General features: G+C 44.8%; 1 protein-coding gene across 1 annotated transcript; it reads left to right on the forward strand.

Moving 5' to 3' along the window:
- The first annotated feature begins 10,752 nt into the window (after positions 1-10,752).
- LOC139042613 (nuclear RNA export factor 2-like) lies at positions 10,753-21,913 on the forward strand. The gene is made up of 20 exons (XM_070501770.1): positions 10,753-10,922; positions 11,148-11,301; positions 11,924-12,007; positions 12,118-12,222; positions 12,339-12,419; positions 12,540-12,609; positions 12,757-12,845; positions 12,964-13,071; positions 13,247-13,356; positions 15,210-15,246; positions 15,630-15,695; positions 15,778-15,833; positions 15,974-16,081; positions 16,202-16,260; positions 16,359-16,474; positions 16,570-16,612; positions 17,194-17,266; positions 17,812-17,994; positions 21,673-21,733; positions 21,869-21,913. Exons 1-20 carry the CDS (start codon positions 10,882-10,884, stop codon positions 21,911-21,913), a joined length of 1,689 nt encoding a protein of 562 aa, XP_070357871.1. The 5' UTR covers positions 10,753-10,881.
- The last annotated feature ends 5,848 nt before the right edge of the window (positions 21,914-27,761 follow it).

Genomic DNA, 27,761 nt, shown 5'->3' on the forward strand with positions numbered 1-27,761 from the left:
TACTTGCCTAAAATCACATAGGCAGTAAGTGACAGAGCCGGGATTTGAAGCCAGACACGTATGTTTTCAAAGTCGATGTTCTCTCTATCCTCCTTTCAACATTGTATGCTATGCCCTTAAATGACATTCATATATATTTGTAACAGAGATTCCATGACTTAAATGCTCCAGTTCCCTCTTCCTTAATCATCTGCTATTCCAACAGTGCAACTGAACAGACATGATGGCATTGACCAAAAACAACAGCACTGCTAGGCCACACCTCTCTTCCAAAGGAAAGAAGCTCCTGGACTTTTGAGCGTCCGTTATATTCAAGAACAAAAATTAGAAAATAGGACCTGATGGTAGATGAAAAGACTGTTTATTGATCATTTGCTTAATAAAAACTAATCTCGTGTCTTTCCACCATTGTCAAGGAAAAATAATAAAAACAAGAGCAGAATGAAACTGCTAACTGATATGAGAGAATTCAACAAAAATGCTAAATGTCAGTACTTTTTTTTTGGTGAGGAAGATTGGCCCCGAGCTAACATCTGTTGCCAATCTTCCTCTTTTCGCTTGAGGATGATGGTCCCTGAGCTAACTTCTGTGCCAGTGTTTCTCTGTTTTATGTGGGATGCTGCCACAGCGTGGCTTGACGAGTGGTGCTAGGTCCGCGCCTGCGATCTGAACCTGTGAACCCCTGGCCGCTGAAGCAGAGCAGGTGACCTTAACCACCATGCCACCAGGCCAGCCCCCTAAATGTCAGTACTTTAGAGACATAGGATAATAAAGAAACCTCTGGCAACAGGGGTCAAGAAAATTAGAGATAAGGCACAGATAAGCCACTTGTGGAATGAAAAAGCTGTCATGCTTGCAGTTACAGCAAAGATTCAAGAGGTAAGATGATAATATGAGAAAGATAGGCTGATAAATTTAAAATTTAGATTAAATAGGAAATTTTTTTTCTTTCTGCTTTTTTCTCTCCAAATCACCCCAGTACATAGTTGTACATTTCAGTTTTGGGTCAGAAAATCTTAATATTATTAAAAGTATTCTTGACGAGGAATACACGAGAAGGCCAAATTATTAGCCAATCTCAACTAGTTACATAAACGCAGAAAAGTGTAAATAAATTAATAGCAAACTAAATCCAGCAATGGCTAAAACAGGTAATACTGCATGACAAAGTTGTGTTTAATCCCAAGCATGCAGCGTAGGTTTAACATTAGGAGGTCCGTAATGCAGTTTAACACGTTAGTGGAATAAAGGAAGGAGGAAAAGATGATTATCGCAAAATATCCAGTAAAAACAGGTTTACCAAAAAAATCAAATCACCAATCAGGATTAAACAACAATAATAATAATTCTCGGCAATTAATAAATAGAAAGATATTTCTTTAAATTGACAAGAAGTATTAATAAAGAACAAACTACATCAAACCTCACTCTTAATCGTGAAACATTAAAAGCATTCCCTTTAAAATCAGAAAAGAGACAAAGATGACTCATATGACCACTTCTTTTCAGCATCATCCTGCGTCTCCTAAGCAGTACAGCAAGCCAGAATACATACACGCATCTATACATCCATAAAGAAATAAGTGTAATAATAAGTGAAAATAAAGCTCTCAATACCATATGGTCATCTTCATATAAATTCAGGAGAAGCTACAGAAAATTTAAAAGTGAAAATAAAGATTAATAAGTTTGTAGGACATAAGACTAATATACACAAAATAATTGTGACAAATAGAAAAATACCATTTTCATTCTGAACGTACCATTTACGAAAGCAAAAATTAGGACATTCTGTGAAATAAACTGTGAATCGGCTCCCTTGGTAATTATTCTAACATCCATAAACTCTTACATGCTTTCCTCTTCTATAGAGGCTAGAAAGCTTAAAACATGAAAGAGAACTAGTTGGTGGGTGTGTGTCTGTGACACACACATTAACCAGAATCCCTTGCAGCTAGGGTCCCAAGTGGAATCTCGGTTGTATCAGGCATATGCACCATCCTGAGACTTGGAGGTGTAACTGAATGACGTGGGAGCCCCATATGGCTCAATGACGCGGTCAGCTATGTGTGATGGGAGAGGTCTCTGGGTTTTGTGGAGCGACCATAGCAGGTGCCTAGAATTCAGTCTCTGTCATACATGTCAAGTGGTGGGCAGGCAGCAGTGGTGTTTCAGGTCTAACAAGTCCGATAGTGTGAGTGAGCTTCCCCTGGCTGTGCAACATCCAAGGGTACTTTTTCTGGCCGTCACAGGGTTTTTGTAAGCTGTATAACATATTTTACTAAGATATCTTATTTTTATAAAATAGCTAGAATGAATTCTGGCATAGGCAAGTAGAAACCGTGGTTAATAGAGAACTTGACACCGAAACTGTTTGCAAGCAAAGGGCCCTGAAGGAGGCGGGGATCTGGGATAGGTTGTGTGACCTAGTTGGATCTGAAGAGAGTAAGGATCCAGTTGACATTAGAGGATGGGGTATTGGCACTCCAGGGCACGCAGTGGTGAAAGAGTTGCAAAAATTATCACGTGTGTTCACTGGAATTGAAATGTCTTTGAAGTCAGTGTGTCAGTGGAGCAAGCAGCTGCTGTGAGGGACTCAGAGGACACTCCTTTCCCCATGGTATCGGGAAACATGTTGGTGAGGAGAGCGTCTTCACATCTGAAGCGTTCTGAAGTGGCTGACTTGTGTAGGCCACAGGTGAGGTGGGAGGTCCTGCCACTGACATGGTCACCCTCATTTCAGTGGGGATGTTGGGATCCTGGAGCCACAGGCCAAGTAGAAGCACTTAACCCCCAGCGTCAAGGTGAGTGCTCTTGACCTTATTCGACAGCACAGATGGCAGGATGGTCACACTGATTTGACCTACCGTAACATTTGAGGGTGGCTACCTGATCAACAGATCCCTTGGATGTTGAAATATCTGAACAGTCTCTAAAGTTGCAACTGACCAGTGTAAAAGTAAGTAAAATTCAAACAAATATTTATTTACAATAAAATATAAGAACATAAAATATAAATAAATAAAACTTTACATCTGGTGACTTGAGCCATCTTGATGGCGAGTGATGGTCCCTTACTCAGTTCCCAGCCTGACCCACAGCACCATGAACGAAGGGACTACTGAAGAAATTCCCTACAATGAAGTCACAAGAAACTACAGTAAATCTTCTTCCTGGGCTTAGGCAGAGGGATCTCCAGCCATTTACCACAGTTACTGTGCACTTGCTTCAAGGACACTTGCTCCAAGCCAGAGCTCAAGAAGCTTTTCCTGGAAAGGGCCGGATCATAGATATCTGAGGCTTTGCAAGCCTGTTGGGCTCCAATGGAGCTACTGCAGTCCGCTGTGGTGGAACAAAAGCTGCCATAGACGCAGCAAGGCTGTGTTCCAATAAAACTTTATGTATGGACACGGACGTCTGAGTTGCAAATGATTTTCAGGTGTCAGGAAATAGTATTCTGCTTTTGACTTTTTTCAGCCATTCAAATATGTAAAAACCATTCTTAGCTTGCGGACCATCCAAAAGGAGGCTGCGGGCCAGGTTAGGCCCATGGGCCATAGTTCATCAGTCTCTGCTCGAGCCAAGCTAATGGAATCACTAGGCCCCCAAAACAGCGCTGAGTGGAAACTCAGCAAAATGAGGTGGCAGCCATTCCTAGGGTCTTCTGGCAAGCATCCCAAAAGCTGGTGCTTTTTAACACAGTGGTTGTCAGACTTGGTTGCACGCTGCAACCACATGAAGAGTTTTAAAAATGTGGTTGCCTGGGGCTGCCCCCAATTCCGCTTTGGTGGTTGTGGCTGTAGCCTGGTGCTACTGATTTTTCCCATCTCCCCAAGTGGCTTTAGTGTGTAAACAAGGTTGAGAACTACCTGAACAACTTAAATGATGAGAGTGCAAGTGTTGTACAATATTTAATTTTAAAATCTTATAATTGTGGTTTTGGAATAATAATATTCTAATAATAAATACATACAACATTCCAATAACAATCAATATGTAGCTATGCTGAAAGTATGAAATAAGAATTCCCGTGTAAGAAATGGGGAAGACTCTCTTAGGTAAGAAAAAAAAAAAGGAATTGGGACAACACAGTGGCAAGGCAGAGGCCACCAGTGTTAGGGCCAGGGAGGAAGCTCAGCCAGCGGCGAGGCCAGAGCAAGGTGTAGAGTCAAGCCAAGCCCCAGCGAGCCCAGCGCTGACTCAGCAGTGAAGCCTCCTCCGTAGGAGAGAGTGAGAACCCAGGCTGAGCACGGAAGGGATGGAAGAAACTCAGCAAATGGAGTGATTTGTACTGAGGGAAGAGAAGAAACAGAGAAAGCTGCAAAAGACCTTAAGATAATATTTCCTCAGAGAGATAAAGGAGTGATGAAGGAAGAAATTATATCCATTATATAAGAACAGAAGACTGACCAGGAAGATGGCTGCTCGAACACAAGGATCTGCTTTCACCTCCTCCTGAAAGTTCGTTAAAACAATATTAGGGGTAAGCAAATCAATACAGTGGGATATTACTCAGCAATAAAAAGGCAAGAACGTGGATGGATCTCAAAAAAAATTATGTTGAGTCAAAGCAGCCAGACACAAAGGAGTACAGGATGTATGATTCCATTTATATGAAATCATGGAACAGGAAAAACTAATGTAGAGAGACTGAAAGCAGATGAAGGCTTGCCCAGGGACAGAAGATGAAGAGGAGTTAAACTGGGAGCCTTCTGGGGTGTGGCACGTCTTCTATATCTTCATTAAGGGGGTGGTTAGCCCTGATCCCTGATCCCTGATTTTTACGAGTAAGGAACCAGGGACCAGGAGAAGGTGGGTGAATCGTCTAAAGCGATGCAGCTTATTAAGCAGCAAGAAGATGCTCACATCTGCTTATCAGTGATAAGTTCTTCCTGTTATGCCGCGTAAGGAGACAGTAGGAATAGTGCTTCCCTCGAGCACCTGGCAAAACCCCGACCCAGGCACAAGCATCCTCTTCTGCACGTAAAGCATAGATAGGAGAGCCAAAATACTACGCATTTCAGCCACCCATACATAGACACAGTTGATAGTCTCACGTGTCCCTTTACCTTGGCTTCTTTATGTTTATATTTACACGTAAGAACATAAACATTCATTAACATCCTCTTCTGAGGAGCCATACTGTAATATACAGTTTTTACCCTGGCTTTTTTTCTTTCACGTTGTATCATGTGATGTGAGGAATATTCCGTGTTGTTTTTTGTAATCTGCCACTTAAGCTGCAACCGTTTCTTGATTAATAATGCTTCTTTTTTAAAGGTTAAAAGTTTGGAAATGGGAACTTAAGCCCCCCACTTAATCCTGCCATATGCCTGTTTTGGTGTCTGATCTTTCAATTTTGGTTCCCTTAAACAAGATGTCAGATTATTTCCTACCGGGGATGCCGTGGTTTAGCATCGCCACTTTATAACATAGGTTACTAGCTGACACTGCGGCCTGCCCCCATACACCCATCTGTCTTCCTTCTCATAACAACAGAATGTACAACTAACACACGTTCGTCCCTTACTAAACACCAGACGTTGCGCAAGGTACCTGACTTAGTAATAGCTAACTTGTTTGTAGTGCTTATTAGGTCACAGGCATTTCTCCGGGGGTTTTCTGTGTATTTCCAAATATTAACTCAGTTAATTCTCACAATTGCCTCACGAGGTAGAAACTCTTTACTACCTTCAATTTAAGGGGTGGGGGGTGAAAAAAAACTTGAGTCACTGTGAGGTCAAAGTTACTTGCCCTGGACCATGTAATTTAGCAGCAGGATTCAAACCCTGGTTGATCTGACCTCAAATCCTATGCCCATAACCAATAATGTGTGGCTCTGTGTTAAGGCTGAAATGAGCACTGGGATGGGCCTCACTCAAAGTCCGGTGGGCACTGATGGGTGTGCCATCTGAGACCAAGTTGCACTGAACTGTAGCCTTCTGTCTAAGAGACCCATCGTTGCAGCTGTTCCCCTTACTGTCTCCCCTTTCTCAGACTCTGTGGGAACTGTTTCTCCAGTGTTCGCCGTGAAGGAACAGAGACAGACAAGATCTACTACATGGACACAGAGGAAGGTTTCTAGAGGCGTGCATATTGCCAGGATGAACTCAGTTCCTCAGAGGCTTTTTCCATTTGTGTTTCGTTCTCTTCCCAAGGCTCATCCTCATCTTTCTGACCTTGCATCCTTCCCTTGGCCTTTTCACTCTATATGTCAGGTACTCATGTCCCTTCTTTCCCATCTATCCCTGATTCCAAGGACAATCATTTCTACCCCTCTGTGACAATATCAGCCACTCTCCGGTCCCCTCATCCTTCTGTGCCAAAGAGCCTGTACAGCACAGCGATGTGGCTGAAGGCATATATTTAGGCAGGGAATATTTTGTATGGTAAATGTAAAAAGTGAAACGTCTGGGTCACGAAGCGTAAGAATGGCTGGTGAATAGTTTAACCATACAGTAGGAAATTAGGCTCTCAAATACTGTTAGTAGAAATGCATATTGGTGTAAATATCATCAAATATCCTTAAGAAAATATCTCTTACATTTAAAAATATGGATGCACTTCTTCTGGGAAGCTGTAGACCAGGGACTCAGATACTGGACCTGCCCTGCAGCCCAAGCTGTGCTCCACTGGGTCTTTTGGTCTCCACCACTGGGGACGCTGTGTAACCCCGGTCAACCTATGGGTATTGTTCCGTTAATTGTTTTGTACTGAGAACTCTATTTTGTAATTTTAAAAAAATCAATTCAACTATTCAAACACCAATTTTATTTTAAAAATGGATTAAAAAGCATATTAAGGCCAAGAAGCATATATAATGGTCATATGTAATACAGGAGGATCCAGAAAATGTAGAGTCAGATCCAGTTTTGTGTGGCACTGCTTTTACGCCATGCACACACACACACTCTTCCCTCCTCTGAGACGGTGGCTGTCCTTACTGTCTGTCACAAAGCTGAGCACTTAGAGACACGCCTGCAGGTCCAGACCTTTCTTCCTACACACACCAGACATCCAGGAAGCCATGTCTGCTGGATTCAAGGAAGGCTTCTCCTCGTTTCTGTCACCACTGTTTGCAAAAGCCTCCCTTCCTGAGATCGGAAAACCTGTAATTTTAGCATTAGTCAACAGGGAAGTACGCAACTCTATTTCCAACTGGACAATAACGAGAGATATTAAGTTTGCAAAAGGAAAATTCAACACATGCTGGTTTTACAAGCAGGTTGTAAAACAGTTCTGCAGCCCAAATTTTTCTGGAATACATAGATGTGGGTAGAAATGGTTGAGTGGTATGCATTCTCAAAAGTGGCTTTGTTGATGATCCCAGGTCTACCTTACATACGTTCACTTAACAAATATTAATTAGACCCTTATTATATGCCAGCCGCTGCCAGCCCAAAGGGACTCGTAATCTGCAAACCCTGTGATCCAAACAGATTTCTGCATCTAGTTCAAGACAGATATTCCACTTGATCCAAGACACCTGGGCCCACCCAAACTAGCCTAGCTTCCAGTCACAAAACATCACCCCGGTCTTACAGAAATCTGTCCGTGGGACCTGAAAGTTCACCATTAGAGGAGAACCCGTGCAGTAGCTGGAGGAACACTTAGGATGTGGAGGCAGATCAATAGGTGAGGACACAATTCCTGTCCTGCCACCTACTTGGCTGAGAAATCCTGGGAAATGTACCTAACCCCTGTGAGCCTAATATTCCTGATCTGAAAAGGGACCATGGCTACAGTGTCATGGATTTCTGTGTGTGAGGAGGTCAAAGAAATCTAGTGAGTCTGCCCAACACGGAGCAACTGTTGGTTGCTGGTGGGCAAGTGTTGGCTTCCTTGTCACCACATCCTTCCCTACCACAGCAGGGTGCCGTTGCCCTGTACTCAACGACATAGCAATGATGTCGGGGAATTCCGAAATGACACAGGAAGTAGCCGTCTGAACACACAGGGTGTCATAAAGGATATTCATGACTATTTCCTTGTGGGAGGATCAGCTACTATATGGTAGAGCCTGAAGGAGAACCCAGGCAGCCTGGGTGACAGGCACTAGGTGCTTTATAATACTCCTGTTATCACCTTTGATTCTGGCAGAACAACTGTGAGACAGGGATTGTGCTGAGATGCAAACATTCAGTAAGTGGATGTCTGTGTGGGGGGGGGGGCGGGAGGGACGGTTGTCCCTCTCTGGCTTCTTATCACGTGCCCACTCTCCTGTGAGATTCCCAAAACAAGGCCATGCCTGAGATTGCTCGTGTCTGAATCACCTTGATGAGGGAGGGGTCTCGCCCTGTTTAGGCACCAGACTTGGTCAGTCTGGGGATTGCTGTAGCTGTTAGCTGGCTCACTTGGACACTTTCCCCTCCGCGATGGTATTTCTGAAGTAATGTTAGTTCTCGAAGATGATTCTGACTCTTGTTATATGCCATATGTTGACCGCATGCCCTTACTCCTCCCTTTAACATTTGATTTCTTCCTTTCATTGGTGGATTTTCAGGAAAACGAGTTGGTTGCCTGGCATTGTCCAAAGGTCCCCGATAGTGTTTCTCTTGGTGGTTGTTATTGTGGTTTAGTATGATTATGAAGTCATGGCTTTTTAACACGTTGATGGGCTTCAAACCATTGTTGTATGGTTTTGAGCAGAGGAGTGAAATGACTTGCCTCATGCTCTGCTGCTGGGTTGAAAACAGATGGTGACAGAGCAAGGATGAAAGCAGAGGGACCAGTTGGTAGCTGCTATAATCCAGGAGATGGGTGTTGGTGTCTTGGCTAGGGTGGGAGTAATGGAGGTGGGGAGAAGCAGCTAGGTTCGGGATATACTTTGAGAGGGGGGCCAAGAGAATTTCCTGATCGGTTGGATGTGGAGTATGAGAGAAAGAGAACACTCCAGGGTGCCTCCAAGTTTTGGGGACTGAGCAAGTGGCATTTCTGGCTCAAATGCTCGATTCATGTCTAATTTCACTTCCAGTGCCACACAGGCAATGTCCCAAAGGTTGTGAGCAGCAGGAGGGTCCTGACAGCGGGCCACACATTGAAAGCAATGACTTCTCAGAGGAGTTCATCTGAGGCTGGTCCTAATCACTACATCGTGGAGTGATCAGCAGTGAACGAACTTTTACTCATAAGTGTGCCCTCAGCCAACATGGGGAGTAATTAATGTACAAAATGTACAGCACACAAACCTAGAAAACCTTAAGTATTAGAACCCAAAAGGAAGCTGGTTTCTAACAGCCTAATTACCTGAGTAATCCTCCCTCCCCTCAAACCACTAGGATTATTATCTGCTGGTACACTGTTTGACTTGAATGTGATAAAAAATAAAATACCTTTAGTTAATCTACCTACAGGAGATAGAACTGAGACTATCTTATTTCTGTAGATGCCCAGAAAAACTTCCAAATCTCTCCATATGGTGAATTACAAATGTTGGTGGGGAGTGTTTGGGTGGGAGGGGTGAACAGCAACACAAATCCTAGGAGTGAATACAGGCTGAAATATAACCAAGACACTTTACAAGCGTACCTGTGGCTACAATACCCACTAAAGTAGACATCAGAGCAAAGAAATTAATAAGAGACAAACAGAGGCACTACATAATGATAAAAGGATCAATCCACCAGGGAGACATAACAACCCTAAAAGTGTATGTACCAAACAACAGAGCCTCAAAGTACACGAAGCAAACTCTGATGGAGCCAAAAGGAGAAACAGCCATGTCCATAATTATAATTGGGGCCTTCAACACCCCCCCTTATGAGCAGGTGATAGAATTACTAGAGAGCAAACCAGCAAGGATATAGGAGATCTGAATAATACCATGAACTAACAGGATCTACATCGTGTAAATAGGGCACCCAACAACAGCAGAGTACAATGTTTTTCCAAGTGTCTATGTAACATTTACCAAGATGGACCATCTCCTGGACCATCAAACAAATCTCAGCAAACTTAAAAAGCATTGAAACCATACAGAGTATGTTCTCTGACCGTAATGGAATCAAATTAGAAACCAAGAGTAGAAAGAGAAAGGGAGAATGCCTGAACCCTCGGATATGGTAGTTGATACATCATTCCAGTTGGTCATTCAGACGCCTGTTGCAGAAGAGCTGAAGTTAGAAAGAGCTGTCTCCTGAGCAGGAAGGCATCTCAGGCTAGGCAAAGAGAAAGCTCACTCTGGATATTTCAAACAGGGTGTTGTTGAGAGCTAGGCTGGAGGCTGTTAACGTCAGTCCCACCTGACATTAAAGTTTGCACTACACCAGCAGAGGAAGTACAGCTTGCTGATTGTTAGTGGAATCAGGTTGGTGGCCGATTGGCTCTGGGAAGTGAGAGAGGTTCCCTCCCAGGTACTGGTGTGGTCGCTAGAGAGGCCTGAGAGAAGGCAAGATTCAGATACCTTTCTAGTGTATGGCTGGTGTCCCATCTAACCCATGGACGCACACGCCTCTGTTCTTTATAAACCCTGCTGCATTTTTTAAGAGATTCAACACAGTTTCCCCCTCCCGCTCCTCCTGCTCCTCCTCCTCTAACATATCTTCCCTGATAGTGCCCTCTGTCAGATAAGGCTCTCCTGTCTGCACAGGCAGAGGAGTTTCCTTTCTGGAGTTTGTGGGATTGGTCCCTTAGGGCAGGTTGGCACCTTGCTTGCCCTACCATGGTGTTAGCTCAAGACGTAGTAGATGGTAAATGGACCACTGATGTGTCTTCAAACTTGTATTGTTGTTCCCCTTTCCAGAATACAATGATAGTGGCAGCTCACCTCGAGGAAGAAATAGAAATTGGAGGTCTTTCCGAGGTAATTTTGGCAAAAGGAACCCTCGTGATCACGGTGGATATGAACCTTGGCCTTCACACCACCAGGAGCATGATGGAAACATGGTGATGAGGGATGTCCAGGAGGACCCCCAAGTAAGACGGTAAGTGACCAGGCAGCCTGGTTTGCATGTAGCAGCTCCTGGGACTATGCAGCTGTTTCACTCTCCATGGTGATTTCCTTCTCTCACTGGAAAACTGGAGAATACTGGGAGTGGAATAATGGTTGAGCAATCCTAATTGTAGTCCTGCTGTCAGAGAGGCAAAGGTGTATAGAAGACTTTCTTAGCATTGATGGCCACTCCCCTTCTCTGCACTTCCCCCCGCAGGACGCCCTACACTACTCGACACAAAAACAGAAGAGTGAAATGGCATAATGAAGACCATATCCAGAGGGCTGCGTGGAGAAACAGAAAACCTTTGGAGAGAGAAGTGGGGGATAACACAAAGGATGGAACCCCAGGGAGCTGGTTCAAGATCACAGTGAGTGTCCTACAAAACTGTAGGCAATGCACAGGAGAGAAAGGAGAAAGGTCGGGGTTTCGGGGGTTGTGTTGGGCTCATGTAGAGACACTAAGTACTTTGCTGGGGACAGTTTGTAATCTGTCCTTTTTATTACAAGGAGTTAACCTTGTTCATCTAAGGGAAAATTCAAAGAAGCCATATAAAAGGAACAGGCTGACTGTAGGGAGAACAGAGGAGCCTGTCTAAAGGCAAAGATGGAAACTACTGTCACAAAGGTGGAGCAGCTCCACACTGGATGTCTCAGTTTGGCTGAAGCTGAGTGTGGAGGATGGGGGTCGAGTCTCTGGAGACATTGTCTGAGGTGCGAGCAGGGTCTGCCCTAGGGAGGATCTCCTGGAACTTTACAAAAAGAAGATCATGCCTACCACTTTAAGTTGATTGTTTGGAGGAGAGCTTTGGATAGAGAGAAAAGGAATGTAGGAAATCTATATTTGGCACAAACATAAGAAATCATGCCAGTCGTCCCTTCTTTTGAAATCCTTTGAAGCGCAATAGAAGGTTGGAAAAGAACACTGCTGGGTCTGTTCTCCAGGCTTGATTCCATGTTGTCTCTCTTCTCTCCAACCCTTTTCACCCCCAGATTCCATATGGGAGAAAGTATGACAAGACATGGCTAATGAATTCAATCCAGAGCCATTGCAGTGTCCCCTTCACTCCAGTGGATGTAAGAGACGATGGCGAAGTCAGATGAGTGGGCACAGGAAAGGGGGAGAGCCCTGGCTCGGCAGGGGCCATGGCCTCTGACGCTGTTGCTGTTGCCTTCAATCCCTGTAGTTCCACTACGTGAAAGACTGGGCTCGGTTCTTTGTGCAGGATGCTGGCCCTGCCTCTGCCTTGAGGGATGTGAGCTACAAGATTTGTGGCGTGGAGAACCAAAAGGTGTCTGTTGAGGGCCGTACCTGTACCCAGTCCCGGGGGAGGAGGACAGGCCAGGGGCCGGTGGTCGTCTTTGGAATTAAAGTTCATGGTGCTTACTCCACCTCGCCTTCCTGCAGATATCTATCATTGTTGATCCTTCTGCTGAACCCTACTCTGTGCAGAATAAGTTGGAACCAGAAGAAATGGAGCAGCTAAAGGTAATGCAGATTCAAGGTACATTGTATGCCCACACCCAGACCCACCTCTTCTTCCCCCAGCCCCTGATTTCCCTATCACCACCACAGCCTCAGAGCCTCTCTCTCCATCTCTCCCTGCAGCTGGCCATGAGCAAACGATATGATGTCTCCCAGCAAGCTCTTGACCTCCAAACGCTCCGCTTTGACCCAGGTATGCCTGACAGCAGTAATTCTGAGGCAGGTGAGGACAGAAAGATCTGCCTGGGAGGGAGACTTAGGGATGGTGACGTGGAGAGGGGTTGGTGCTGGCCCTGGACCCATCTCAACCTTCTCATTCTCTCTTCTTGGCTTTCTGAAGACTTGGTGGACCATGATATTGATATAATCCTGAATCGAAGAAGCTGCATGGCTGCCACCCTGCAGATCATCGAAACGAATTTCCCCAAGGTGAGGCCTTAGGCCTAGCGCTGATATTATGATAGGGGGTGGAACAGATGGGATGGAGGACAGACTTGTCTCCCAGGCCCCAGATGTCACCATCACTCTAACTCTTCTTCCTCAAAAGCTGTTGTCCTTGAACTTGTGCAACAACAAACTGTACCAGCTGGATGGCCTGTCTGACATTATACAGAAGGCCCCCACAGTCAAGATCCTGAACCTCTCCAAAAATGAGGTGGGAAGAGGGAGCCAACCAAAGTTGGTTGAGAGTAGGTGGTGGTGCTCATCAGAGTGATGACAGGAGGCAGGTGAAGGTGCCTGTGGGAGAGGGTGGGGGCTGGGTGTGCAGGGGCCCAGATGTCTGTCTTTCCTTGGGACTCCTTTTCCAGTTTCCTCCCCATGTTCCTCAGCTGAATTCCGCGTGGGAGGTGGGCAAGATGAAAGGGCTGAAACTTGAAGAGCTGTGGCTGGAAGGCAACCCCTTGTGTGACACCTTTCGAGACCAGTCCACCTACATAAGGTCGGTGTGAACCCCTGTCACCCTTCTTGGGGACTTTCACGCACGGGAGCCTGAACGACCCCTGACAATGCCCCTCTGCAGAGGTGGTGGGCCTGGTCTTCTGGGAGGACCACAGGCCCTGCCATCTCTTTTCTGTGTCCCTCATCTGTGCTTAGAGGGCTCCTTTCCTTCCTCTGACCAGCTCACCTCTTCACGTGCTCTGGGGTCTGTTTCCGGAGTCTGCACCTGGCTTGCTCTAGCATGCTCTCCCAAGAGTGTGTTCCAGGCGGCAGGGCTCCTCCTACTTGCCAGGACCAGGACTCACCAGCCTTGAGCCAGATGCTGGTGCCCTGGACTGAGAAGGGCCCTCTGGACCAAGGTCTCATGCTGAGACAGGGCTTCTTGCTTATGAGCCAATAGGGAGATTCCCTCTCCTGCCCTGAGAAGGATCCTTTTTCCCTTAGTTCAAATGGGTCTCCCCTCCGATCCCAGGTTGCCATAGGATCTTTCCTACCCCATGCTGAGGTCCAAGGCCCCGGGTTGCTGTCTTCATGACATCTGTTCTTCTGGCACAATGCCAAGAGCTGGGCACTCCTTGGGAGAAAGCTGGGTTCCCTGAGTCAAGTGGCCAGAAGTGGGTCACCGCCACTGAGAGGGCTTCCTGAGGCACGAGTGAAAGGCAGAGGGCAGAGGTGGCTGAGGAGACAGAAGGAAAGGCCTCTCGGGGGCACTGCCCCTCCCTCCATCCACATGTCACATCATCCTGCCTGGTCCTTCCTTGAAGAACTGCGGGTCACCCAAGAAGGCTGTGATTCCTCAGACAAGGAATCGACTAAGACAGGCACAGGTGCACAGGGGCCATCAGGAGAGAAGGTGGTGATCATAAGAGGGGGCCATAGGCCTGCACCCCATGGTGAGCTGGGACCTGACCCTTTACTCCTTCTGGGGAAGGTCTCCTGCCCCCGTGGCTCCTCCATTTCCCATTCCCAGCTCAGACTGAGCTCACACAAGTGGCAAAGTGTCAACCAGCATCCAGTGGGCCCCCAGCCCAAACAAGTGCATGTTTTCCACTCCTACCTCGGGTCCAGGGCCAGCCAGGGCATATGAAGGAAAGGGCTGCAGCAGGGGAGCCATCACCCCTTTCTCCTCTCTTCTTCCCTGATCCCCACCACCAGGGCAGAGCTTCTTTCTCTTCCCTTTGCTTTGCTTTCTCTCTCTCCTTTGTCTCTACTCCCCTGTGTCTCTCTCATCTCTCTGTCCTACCTTCACTCCCTCTCTGTTCTCATCCCCTCCCCTTCCCTCCCTGCCTCCTGAGCCTGGCCTCACTCACTTCCTTGCCTCAGCATCATGGGCCATCCCTGGAGGTGTCCTGGTCCCGGCAGAATGCTGGACCCCCAGTGAGGTAGCAGAGCCCTGGGCTCCCACCCCATTCCCTCTCCTCTCTGCAGCCTTTGGTGGGGTCTTGGAGGAAGGAAGGGGGGCAGGGAGGGGAAGGAAACCCTGGACCTGGGCTCCAAATGCTATATTGTGCATGGGGAGGAGTGAGAGCAGTGTAGGTGAGAGCCACCCAGGGGGAAGGAGAAGGAGGGAGGGAAGCCAGGAGGAAGGGAAGGCAGGAGGGAGGGAATACGAATGTGAAGGTGTGGAGTGAGATCTAGAGACTGCGCCTTTCAGACAGTCCATATGACAGATGCTCAGTGCTCAGCGGGGAAGTGGCCCCAATAGCCATGAAATCAGAGGCTGAGTTGGGCAAAGGGGCCTTCTGGATGGGCAGAAGACACTGGGCTGTGTTTATGGTATCAGTATTTTAAATCAAAAGAAGTGCTGCAGCCCCGAACTATCAACCACTTCTTTCTATTTTCGGTTTTGGACAGTGCCATCAAGGAATATTTCCCCAAGCTGTTACGCCTGGTAAGTGCCTACGTTTGTGATTGTCTCTCACTCACATTGATGGCCTCCACATCTGCCCCCAAGCCCTTTGGGGCTCGCCTAGGTTATATGTTTGCATGAGACCTTTATCCATTTTAAGGGACAGGGACTCCTGAGAAAGACATGAATATATTTGGTGGGAAAATGCCCATGCTAACGCCCACACACACAAAAAGTTGCATTTAATAGTAGAGACTTCCAAGACCTCATGATGAAGACGCCCACTGTAGTCTTGCCCATGGATTTTCCAGGGGCCTTTCACACCTGACCTCTGACCCTCACCCTCTCCTGGGCCCATCCTTTTCCCTGATCATCTAGGGCCACCTCCCTGGTCTGCACTGCTGACTTCCTCTTCCCTTCTCCAGGATGGCCGGGAGTTACCCACGCCGATTGTCGTTGACGTTGACACCTGCTACTTAAAGCCTGGCAAGGTGAGCAAGAAGGATCAACAACATTGTGGTATCACAAGGGAGGCTTTATCAGCCACATGATCTCAATGTCTTTTGATTCCAGGAAAGCTCTAAAGGATCTGAGACACTGAAAAATCTAGTCATGCAATTCTTGCAGCAGTAAGTACTCCCGGGAGCACAGGAATGGGGAAGGCTGGGACAGGCCAGGCCACCCAAGCACAGATCTGCTTGTGGGAGTTTTTGAGTCTTATTTGACGTCTACACCACGGGGACAGATTGTCTTCATTGCTCCCCCACAGGTATTACTTCATCTATGACTATGGAGACCGACAGGGTCTTCTTGGTGCTTACCACGACGAGGCCTACTTCTCTCTGAGCATTCCCTTCAACCCCGAGGACCCAGCTCTGTGAGTATCACAGCTCACACTCTGTTCCTGGGCCCTGTGGCTCCCCAGCAGACACAGGCCAGCTCCTGGAAACACCCACACTGGACAGATCACCACCTCCTGCTCCTCCTTCTCTCCTAGAAGCAGCTTGTGCGAGTACGTCAAGTATAACAGGAACATAAAGAAGCTCAAGGACCCCTGTGCGTGTGGGAAGATTGGGCAGGGAAAGGGGGTGTGGAGGGGTCAGTCAAGGCCCAGAGTGTGGCAGTCCCTGACCTTCACTCTCACCCCCCCACAGACTTGCGGGTTCAGCTGCTGAAACATACAAAACATGACATCGTGCGCTCCCTCTGTGTGTTGCCCAGAACTCAGCATGAATTCAGCTCCTTCTTGGTAGAAACCTGGCTCCAAACGGTGAGCACCTGCTTCCTCCCTCAGGCGTGCCCAGAAAGCCGCAGGTGGGTAGGAGGTTTAGGTGGTGACTGAGCCCCTGGGCTCTTCCCTTTCAGGAAAGGGTGCTGTGCATCTCTCTCAACGGGGTGTTCAGTGAAGGTGAGTGTATGTGGAGTCCCCACCCCAGATGCCCCACTGCTCCTTCCCCCCGGCTGGGCTCCCTCTCAGAACTCTCCCAGCTTCCCTGGTCCCTTCCCCTGTCTTCCTACTCCAGTAATCTGTGTTCTTCAGTCCCCACTCTGCCTCCAAACCGTCCTGGTCTGACCTGTGTCCATGCCTGTCTGCCCCGCACAGCTCAGGTACAGGGACACAGGCTGTGGAGTTTTGATGTCTCTCATCCCAGATCCTGGCTCTGTGAACTTTGGCCGGTTCCTTAACCTCCGGGTTTCCTCATTTGGAAAATGGGGCTAATAATACCCACCTCTTGGGTCGCTGTGAAAAATGAATCAACTGAGCCTGTAAAGTGGTTGTCACAGAGCCCGACACATAGTAGGGTCCCTGGACTGGGAGCAGATTGCTCCTATTGTTGCCCGCTCCATTCCCAACACCCTGACTCCCAGTGAACAACTGTCCCCTTCAGCATGACTATCAAGTCAGATCCTGACTAGGTAATGCCGTGTGAGCATGTAAAGCATGTGTGACTCTTCGGGGGTATTTTTGTTTGTTGTTTGTTTTTAAAGTGGTAGGAAAGTCTCAGAGTTCTGTTCGTGCCTTCACACGAACCTTCATCATTGTCCCTGCCAGCAATTCCAGGTGAGTACTGTGTTGTGAGTGGGAACACCCAGCCCAGCCTGGGCTCAGTGGGTGGGAATGTGGTGGTGTTGACCTCGGGGTTTTCTCAGTATTGTGGAAAGCCACCAGTTAGATCCGAGGAGCAGCCTAGCCTAGTGGGTAAGAGCATGGGGTCTGGAGTCGGAACACTGGGTTCTCTTCCTGGCCCCAACACTCACTAGCTGTGTGACCTTGGTTAAGTCACATGACTTCCTTGTGACTCAGTGTCTCCCTCTGAACATGGAGATTAGACTGTCCGCCCCTTGGGCTGTTGTACAGGGTAAATGCAAGTGCAAAATTGTCCCTGGGTTGCAGGTAAAGTACAAATGTAGTGAAGCTGGTAGACAGTCTCTCCAAAGGTGAGCTCTGTGAGAAGGGTGGAGGTACGAGCCAAGGAATCTAGAGGGCAGGCACAGTATAGGGCTCTGGAAGGAATCTGGTTGCTGAGTGGCCGTGGGAGCAGGCTCATTTCCGGGGTTGTGGGGTTGTCCATTCATCAGTTGTCCGGGGGCCCATTTTTCCTCCAGTCTGTGCATCGTGAATGACCAGCTGTTTGTGAGGGACGCCACCCCCGACGAGACTCAGAGAGCGTTCTTCATGCCAGTTCCCACACCCACCTCCAGCTCCGTGCCCACCGTCTCCCAGGAGCAGCAGGAAATGGTGCAGGCTTTCTCCACCCAGTCTGGGATGAACCTCGAGTGGTCTCAGAAGTGAGTGCTGGGTGTGCATGGGAATAGGGGCGAGTTGGGACAGCCGGGGGGTGAATCAGGAAAACTTGCCGGCAATTTGGAAAAATAACTTTTTGGATATTTTCCTTCCCAAAACAAATTGGGTCCATGAAAATGGTATAATCCCACTATATATGTAAAGGATTTTAAAATTAGTGTAATGCTTAATGACATTATATTGTACATAGAAAATCTGAAAGAATCCACCAAAAGACTACTGATAAACAAGTTCAGCAAGGTTGCAGGATACAAGAGCAATATACAGAACTCATTTGTATTTCTATGTACTTGCAAAGAACAATGCAAAAATGAAATTAAAAAAGAAGCCCATGTACAGTAGCATCAAAATAGTAAAATACTTAGAAACAAATGTAGCAAAAGAAGCACATATCTTATACTCTGAAATCTGTAAAACATTGTTGGAATATATTAAATAAGCCATAAATACACAGAAAGACACCCCGTTTTCATGGGTTGGAAGACTTGATATTGTTAAGACGGCAGTAATACCCAGAGCAATCTACAGATTCAATGCAATACCTATCAAAATCCTTCCATGCAAAAATCGACAAGCCTATCCTAAATGTCACATGAAAGTGCACCAGAACAGTCTTGAGAGAGAAGCACAAAGTTAGGGGACTCACACTTCCTGATTTCAAAACTTGCTACAAAGATACAGTAGTCAAGACTGAGTGGTACTGGCATGTGGACAGCACATGAATCAGTGGAATGGAATTGAGAGTCTACAAATAAACCCTCACGTTTATGGTCAATTGATTATCAACCAGAGTGCCGAAAACTTCCGATGGAGAAAAAGTAGCCTCTTCCACAAATGGTGGTGGGACAACTGGAAATCCGCACGCAAAACAACAAATTTTGACCCTTGACTCACACCCTATGCAAACACATACAGAAAATGGATCAAAGGTCTAAAAGTAAGAACTAAAACTGTAAAAACTTGGAAGAAAACATAGGTGTAAGTCTTCATGAGTTAGGCAACGATTTCTTATATATGACACCAAAAGTACAAGCAACCAAAGAAAAAATAGATAAATTGGACTTCATCAAAATTAAAAGCCTTTGCGCATCAATGGACACTATCAAAAAAGAAAATCCCACCAACAGAATGGGAGGAAATATTTGCAAATCACGTATCTGACAAGAATATATGAAGAACCCTTACAGCTCAACAATAAAAAGACAAACCACCAAATTTTAAAAATGGAGAATATCTGGATAGACATTTCTCCAAAAAGATATATGAATGGTCAGTGAGCGCATGAAAAGCTTCTTAACGTCATTAGTCATTAAGGAAATGCAAATTAATACCACAATGAAGAATCCTAAAATTTATATGAAACAGCAAAGACCCCGAAGAGCCAAAGCAATCCTGAGAAAAAAAGAACAAAGGTGGAAGTATCACACTCCCTGATTTCAAAATATACTACACAGCCATGGTAACTAAAACAGTATGGTAAGACCTGAAACCATGAAAATTCTACAAGAGAACATAGGCGGTACGCTCTTTGACATCAGTGTTAGCAGCACATTTTCAAGTACCGTGTCTGACTGGGCAAGGGAAACAAAAGAAAAAATAAACAAATGGGACTACATCAAACTAAGGAGCTTCTACACAGCAAAGGAAACCATCAACAAGATGAAAACACACCGTAACAATTGGGAGAAGACATTGGCAACCATATACCTGATAAGGGGTTAATATCCAGAATATACAGAGAACTCATACTTCTCAACACGAGAAGATCCAACAACTCAATTAAATGGTGAGCAAAAGATCTGAACAGACATTTCTCCAAACAAGATATAAAGATGGCCAACAGGAACATGAAAAGATGTTCAACATCACTAACTATCAGGGAAATGCAAATCAAAACTACAATGAGATACCACCTCACTCCCGTCAGAATGGCTATAATTAATAAGATAGGAAACAATAAGTGTTGGGGAGGATGTGGAGAGAAGGGAACTCTCATACACTGCCGGTGGAGTGCAAACTGGTGCAGCCACTATGGAAAACACTATGGAGTATCCTCAAAAACTTAAGAATAGATCTACCATAAGATCCAGCTATTCCACTGCTGGGTATTTACCCAAAGAACATGAAAACATGAATGCGTAAAGACACGTGCACCCTGTGTTCTTCGCAGCATTATTCACAATAGCCAAGACTTGCAAGCAACCTAGGTGCCCATCAAGGGATGAATGGATAAAGAAGGTGTGGTCTAGATAGGCAATGGAGTACTACTCAGCTATAAGAAATGATGAAATCCGGCCATTTGCGACAACATGGATGGACCTTGAGGGTATTATGCTAAGTGAAATAAATCAGAGGGACAAAGGCAAATACCTTATGATCTCACTCATAAGTAGAAGATAAAAACGACAAACACACACATAGAAACAGAGATTGGATTGGTGGTTACCTGGGGTGGGGGAGGGAGGGCGAAAGGGTGACTAGGCACATGTGTGTGGTGGTGAATCGTAGTCTTTGGGTGGTGAACATGATGGAACCTACACAGAAGTCAAAATACATAACAATGTACACCTGAAACATATATGGTGCTATAAACCAGTGTTACCGCAATTAAAAAAGTAAATAAATAAAATAAATTCGAAAAAAAACCCAAACCAGAATGAATTACCACTTCACACTCACTAGGATGGCTTTCATCAATAAAACGAATGATAACAAGTGTTGGTGAGGATGTGGAGAAATTGGAATTCTCGTGTATTACTGGTGGGAATGTAAAATGGTGCAGTAGTTGGGGAAAACATTTTGGCAGTTCCTCAAAAGGTTAAACATGGAGTTCCCATGTGACCCAGTAGTCCCACTCCTAAGTATCTACCAGGAGAAATGAGTTCACACGTTCACTCTAAAACTTGTACAGGAATGTTCACAGTAGCATTATTCATAACAGCCACAAAGTGGAAACAGCCCGAAAGTCCTTCAGCTGGTGAATGGATAAATAAATCTGGTACATCCATATAGTAGAGTATTATTCAGTCATAAAAAAGAACACAGTTCTGATATATGCCATGACATCGATGAGCCTTGAAACCATGCTAAGTGAAAGGAGCCAGTCACAAAACGTTGCGTATTGTACGATTCCATTTATATGAAATGTCCAAGACAGGCAAATCCACAGAGCCCAAAAGCAGACGAGGGGTTACCGGGGTCTGTGGTAAGGGGAGGAATAGTGAGTGATCTCTAATGGTTAAGGAGTTTCTTTTTGAGATGATAAGATTATTTTGGAACTAGATAGTAGTGATGGTTGCACAATCTTGTGAATATACTAAAAGGCACGGAATTGTACACTTTAAAATGGTATGTGCATTATATCTCAATAAAAAATGATTGGAAACTTGTATTTCTAAAATTTTCATTTGTTATTTTCTTGAACATCTTTATCAATATATATTAAGCTCCCTTGTTCTTTTGCACAGCTCTGTTTTTCAGTTTTGAATGCTAGTGATAGACATTTGGGTTTTCCCTGGGTCTTTCTTCATCATTACTCATAGTGCTCGTTCTGGTACATGCGTCCCAGCAAAAACGTGGCATAGATTTAGCGGTGGCACTGCGTGGTCAGCGTGTCTGTACTGCGATACTAATGGAGATCACCTGTTCTTCTCCCATTCCAGGTGCCTTCAGGACAATGAGTGGAACTACACCAGAGCTGGTCAGGCCTTCACTACGCTCAAGGTGAGGTCTGGGAATCAAGTGGGTTAAAGCTGGATGTTTCTGGGCCTTCAGGAAGGCCAGGATGGTGGAGCCCAGTGGCCTGGGAATGAAACTCAGGGAGCTGGCCCTTCTGACATCCTGACTCCTTCCCTCCAGACAGGGGGCAAGATCCCAGAGGAGGCCTTCAAACAAATCCCCTGAAAGGAGCCCTTGGATCTCGTCTTTGCCTTCATCCACGTCATCTTTGTTTCTCTTTTCTGCAGCCTACGGCCATGCCCATGCCTGGGGTGGGAGGCCTGGCTGACCGACAGGGCAAAGTTAACTTGTAGGCCAGGTAACATAATGACCCGAAGGATCAGTTGTTCTCTGTATTTTCCCCACTCACGATTGCTGTTTATTTTCATAATAAAGAGCGACGTTGCACGTTGTATGCTGTGTGTCCTGGATCGCTCTTGCCCTGCCCCAACCGTGAGCCAATGGGTCCAGGACTGAAAGGCCCTGCCCTCTCCTCCTGCCCCCCATTCACCCTGGCAGTCCCTAGCAGACACATCAGGCTTGAGTCCATAGGTAGTTTGTCAGTAAATCCTGTGAGAAGGGACACATGCTGCTTCCAGAGATTGGCCTTTGCAGGCAGTGTGAATCAGTCAGTTGCTCTGCCTGAAGGCCCGCAGAAACAAGCATGTGACCTGGCACAAAGGGGCTTCACAGAGGATGCCTTCTGCCTGGTGAGGGCTGTGGAAGGAAGGAAGCTGAGGACTCACATATTTGACTTCTTATTCCCCATCATTTGAATGTATTCGAAGACCACACCACGAACAATTTTATGGTTTGCACACAGGGGAATGGGAAATGGGCCTTTTCACACCTCTCACCATGCTTCCATTTGTCTTCTCATCCAGGCACTGTACCGCCCCCTCCCCCTTCCTCAAGGTGGCCTGTGGGAGGGATCTCACTTTAGCACCTGAGAGAGAGGGAGGGAGAACGAGCCTGTCTGCCCAGTGCCTTTCTCAGGGAGCTGACACCAGGTGCTCCAGGTCCATGTGTTTGAGGAGGTTCAGTCGTTCATTCTCAGTTCCAAACAACAATAGCACGTGATCTCACGTTCTGGTCAGTTCTGTGCGACCATTCTCATTGACTAGCAATTAGTAGTTCAGAATTGCAGGCAAGAGTTGAAAGAGACACTTACACAATTCATTTTCCACACTTCCGTGACGTTTGCACTTTAGACGACAAGCAGGCATAACTTTTGAAATGAAAATAACAGCAATAACAAATTTCAACTTAGAATCTTATAAATGATGACATAGGTGAGGTGTACCACCTGTTTACAAATTATGCCTCTAATTTTGGGTCTCGCATACTACCGGTATTTCCAACCACTTGCCACTTTTCCATTCTTTACGTATATTTACTTGAAGGATCCATACATTGGCGCGTTGCATGTCTTAAAAATATGAACTAAGGGGATAATTGCCATTACATAAGGAATAATTCCATGTTATTCTATGTGGTACCTCAGTGATCAAAGTCTAGTCTCGGCCTTCTCACCTAGAGTACAGAGACCACAGTGCACACTTCTCAGCCGCACCCTGAGGAATAGAGGCAGTCTCACACGTTAGCAAACAGTCGCACTGTCTGGCTCAACTCAGGCTCTCCGAGCTGTCTGAGTTCCCTCATGGGCAGGGGCATTGGAAACCATTGCATGGCCCGTCTACTTCGTCTCTTTACATCCTCAGGCTTCCACATCCTCGGGCTCCCTCCCTAGCCACCTCAGATGCCACAGTCTTCCAGTTACTCATTCTCCTGCCAGTTCCCTCAATTCCCTAGGGCCCATGACCTGGGCAAATACTGACCCTGCTATCTTCCTCCTCATACAGAGGTCTCTGTGCAAACTGTCCTGCAGGACAGGTTTTTGAAGTGTAAATGCTGAGGCAATCTTGCTTTGCAAGATTATTTCTGAAGTTGGGGGGCAACAGGTACTCTTATACATTGCGTCTGAGCACCTACATTGGCGTAGCCATTCTTTAGCATAATTTGGAACAATTTAGTCATAAATACACAACACATATACATGTACACACATTTTCATATAAAGAGAATCATAACGTAAATACATATTGCGTGCGTTCCTTTCAGTTGTCAAATTTATTGACACAAATTTGTTTATAATACTCACTTCTTATTATCCTTTAAGATTTTTTTTGGAATTTGTAGTGATGTGTTTTTTCTAAATTGAGGTGAAATTCACATAGCATAAAATTATCCATTTTTTAGAAAAAAATTTTATTGAGTTTGATAGTTAACAACCTTGAGAAATTTCAGTTGTAGATTATTGTTTGTCAGTCATGTTGTAGGTGCACCACTTCTCACTTTGTGCCCACCCCCACCCCTCCTTTCCCCTGGTATCCACTAATCTGTTCTCTTTGTCTACATGTTTAACTTCCACAGATGAGTGGAGTCATACAGAGGTTGTCTTTCTCTATCTGGCTTATTTCACTTAACATAATATTACCCTCAAGGTCCATCCATGTTGTTGTGAATGGGACGATTTTATCCTTTTTTCTGGCTGAGTAGTATTCCATTTTATATATATACCATATCTTCTTTATCCAATCATCAGTTGATGGGCACTTGGGTTGCTTCCACGTCTTGGCTATTGTAAATAATGCTGCAATGAACATAGGGGTGCATGGGACTTTTGGAATTGCTGACTTCAAGTTCTTTGGATAGATACCCAGTAGTGGGATGGCTGGGTCATATGGTATTTCCATTTATACGTTTTTGAGAAATCTCCATACTGTTTTCCATAGTGGCTGCATGAGTTTGCATTCCCACCAGCAGTGTATGAAGGTTCCTTTTTCTCCGCGACCTCTCCAAGATTTGTTACTTTTTGTTTTGGTTATTTTTGCCATTCTAATGGGTGTAAGGTGATATCTTAGTGTAGTTTTGATTTGCATTTCCCTGATGCACAGCGATGATGAACATCTTTTCATGGCCTATTGGCCATCCGTATATCTTCTTTGGAGAAATGTCTTTTCATGTCTCCTGCCCATTTTTTGATGAGGTGGTTTGATTTTTTTGTCATTGAGTTGTGTGAGCTCTTTATATATTATGGAGATTAACCCTTTGTTGGATATATGACTTGCAAATATTTTTTCCCAATTAGTGGGTTGTGTTTTTTTTTTCAATCCTGTTTTCCCTTGCCTTGAAGAAGCTCTTTAGTCTGATGAAGTCCCATTTGTTTATTCTTTCCGTTGTTTCCCTTGTCTGAGAAGACATGGTGTCCAAAAAGATCCTTTTAATACTGATGTCAAAGAGTGTACTGCCTATATTTTCTTCTAGAAGCCTTTTCAAAGTGAGCAATACATTGGTGTTTAGTACATTTAAAATGTTGTGGAATCACCACCTCTATTCAGCTCCAAAACATTGTTGTCACCTCAAAATAAAACCCCATACACTTTAACCAGCTACTCCCATTTCCCCCTCTCCTGCAGCCTCTGGCAAACAGTCTGCTTTCTGTCTCTACGTATTTGTCTCTTCTGGAAATTTCACTTAAATCGAGTCATACAATATGTGAGATTTTGTATCTGGCTTCTTTCACTTAGCATAATGTTTTTGAAGTTCATCCACACTGAAGCGTATATCAGTACTTCATTCCTTTTTTCTGGATGAATAATATTCCAATGTATGTATATACCACAGTTCTTTATCCATTCGTCCCTTGATGACAGCTCACGGACCTATGAATTGTCTCAACCTTTTGAATACTGTGAATAATGCTGCTGTGAGTACTCGTGTACAAGAATCTGTTTGAGCATCTCCTTTCAATTCTTTTGAGTATAGACCTAGGCGTGGAGTAGCTGGGTCATATGGTACTTATGTCTTTCATTTTGTAAGGAACCACCAAACTGTTCTGCACAGCAGCGGAGCCATTTCGCTTTCCCACCAGCAATGTTCAGGAGTTCCAATTTCTCCACATCCTCACCAACACGCCTTATGTTCCTTTTTTAAAAAGTTATAGCCATCATAGTGGATGTGAAGTGGTATCTCATTGTGGTTTTGATTTCCATTTACCTAACAATTAATAAATTTTCCTCCAAGCACTGCTTTTGTTGAATCTCACAAGTTGTAGTATACTGTGTTTCTGTATTTAAGTGTCTAAAGGTATTTTTAATCTCCCCCATGATTTATTCTGTGACCAATAGTTTAACTGTGTGTTGTTCAGTTGTCACATATTGGTGCATTTTCTAGTTTTCCTTTTTGTTATGAATTTCTAGCTTCCTTCCATGGTGGTCAGAGAAGATACTTTGTGTGATTTCAGTCTTTTGAAATTTATTGAGAGTGACTTTTGTGGCCCAACATAACAGTTTTTCTAGAGAATGTTCCAGGTACCATTGAGAAGAATGTGTATTCCAGTGTTTTAGGGTGAAGAGTTCTATACATGTCTGTTATAGTAGATTTATAGTGTTGTTGAAATCCTCTACTTCCCTACTGATATTCTCTCTAGACGTTTTCATCCATTATTGGAAGTGGGATATTGAATTCATCAACTATTTTGTAGAACGTCTATTCGTCCCTGCAACTCTGTCAACGTTTGCTCCATATATATTGGGTCTCTGTTGTTTGATGCACATATGTTTATAATTATTTTATCTTCTTGATTAATTGATGCTTTTATCAATATCTAATAACCTTCTCTGTCTCCTGTAACAATTTTTTACCTAGAGTCTATTTTGTCTGATTTTGGTGCAGCCACCTCAGCTCTCTTGTTCTTACTGTTTGAATGGAATACCTTTTTACATTTTTTTCCATTTCACCCTGTTTCTTTTTTTTGCATCTAAAGATGGTCTTTCGTAGATAGCATATAGCAGTATATATTTTTTAAATCCATTCTGCCAGTTTCTGTCTTTTAATTGGTAAGTTAACTGCTCTACATTTAAAGTGATTACTGATAATGAAGGAATGTTCTGCCCTTTTGTTATTCGTTTTTTATATGTCTTATATCTTTTTTCTCCCTCAATTCCCACTAAAGTGGATTATTTGTGGTTTATTGATTTCTTTTCTAGCCTATCTTTTTGATTCACTTCTGTGTATGTGTGTGTGTGTGTATAATTTACTTAGTGGTTAGCATGAGTATTACAATTAACCTTCCTAAATTTTAAAAGATCTCCTTTGAATTGACACCAACTTAACTTCAGAGGCATACCAAAGTCTGTTTCTGTACAGACACATGCCCCCCTTTATGCTCTTATTCTCACAGATTACTTCTTTTCACTTTGTGTGACACTTAACATAGATTTATAATTATTGATTCATGAAATTCCTTTCCAATCATGTAGGAGACAAAGTAGGAGTTACCAAGCCAAAATTCAACAATACTGGCTTTTAAGTTTACCTATGTAGTTACCTTTACTAAAGTTCCTTGTTTCTTCATGTGGCTTCATGTTACCGTCTAATGTCCTTTCATTTCAGTGTGAAGGACTCCCGTTAGTGATGTTTGTAGGGCTGGGATAGAACCAACAAACTCCATCAGCTTTTGTTGATCTGGGAATGTCTTAATTTCTCCTTCAGTTTTGAAGGATGGTATGAAGATTAAGAAAGGGAAACCTCATTTAAATGGAGGTGGGAAGCCTTGTACGGAGTGCTCTCACACCCATACCTTCCATCAAAGCTTACCTTACAATTTTGGGCAGGAAGTGCAACTACTTTAGTACTCCAGCAGGAGGAAGGAAGATTTTTCTCTTTGCCTAGCAACAGCCCAGTTAATGAGAAGCCATTCCCACCCTGAACTCTTACTGTCCTCCAATGAATTTTCATTTAGAACAGCCCCTCCCAACTTCCCCCTTTTTCCTTTTCTTTTCTTTTTAATTTTTTTATGCTTTCTACTTCTTCTTTTTTGTTTTGGTGAGGAAGATTGGCCCTAAGCTAACATCTGTTGCCAATCTTCCTCTTTTTTTTTTCTCCCCAAAGCCACAGCACATAGTTGTGCATCCTTGTTGCAAGTCATTCTAGCTCTTCCATGTGGGATGCTGCCACAACATGGCTTGAT

The sequence above is a fragment of the Equus asinus genome, chromosome X (assembly GCF_041296235.1).
Source record: "Equus asinus isolate D_3611 breed Donkey chromosome X, EquAss-T2T_v2, whole genome shotgun sequence".
NCBI lineage: Eukaryota > Metazoa > Chordata > Mammalia > Perissodactyla > Equidae > Equus > Equus asinus.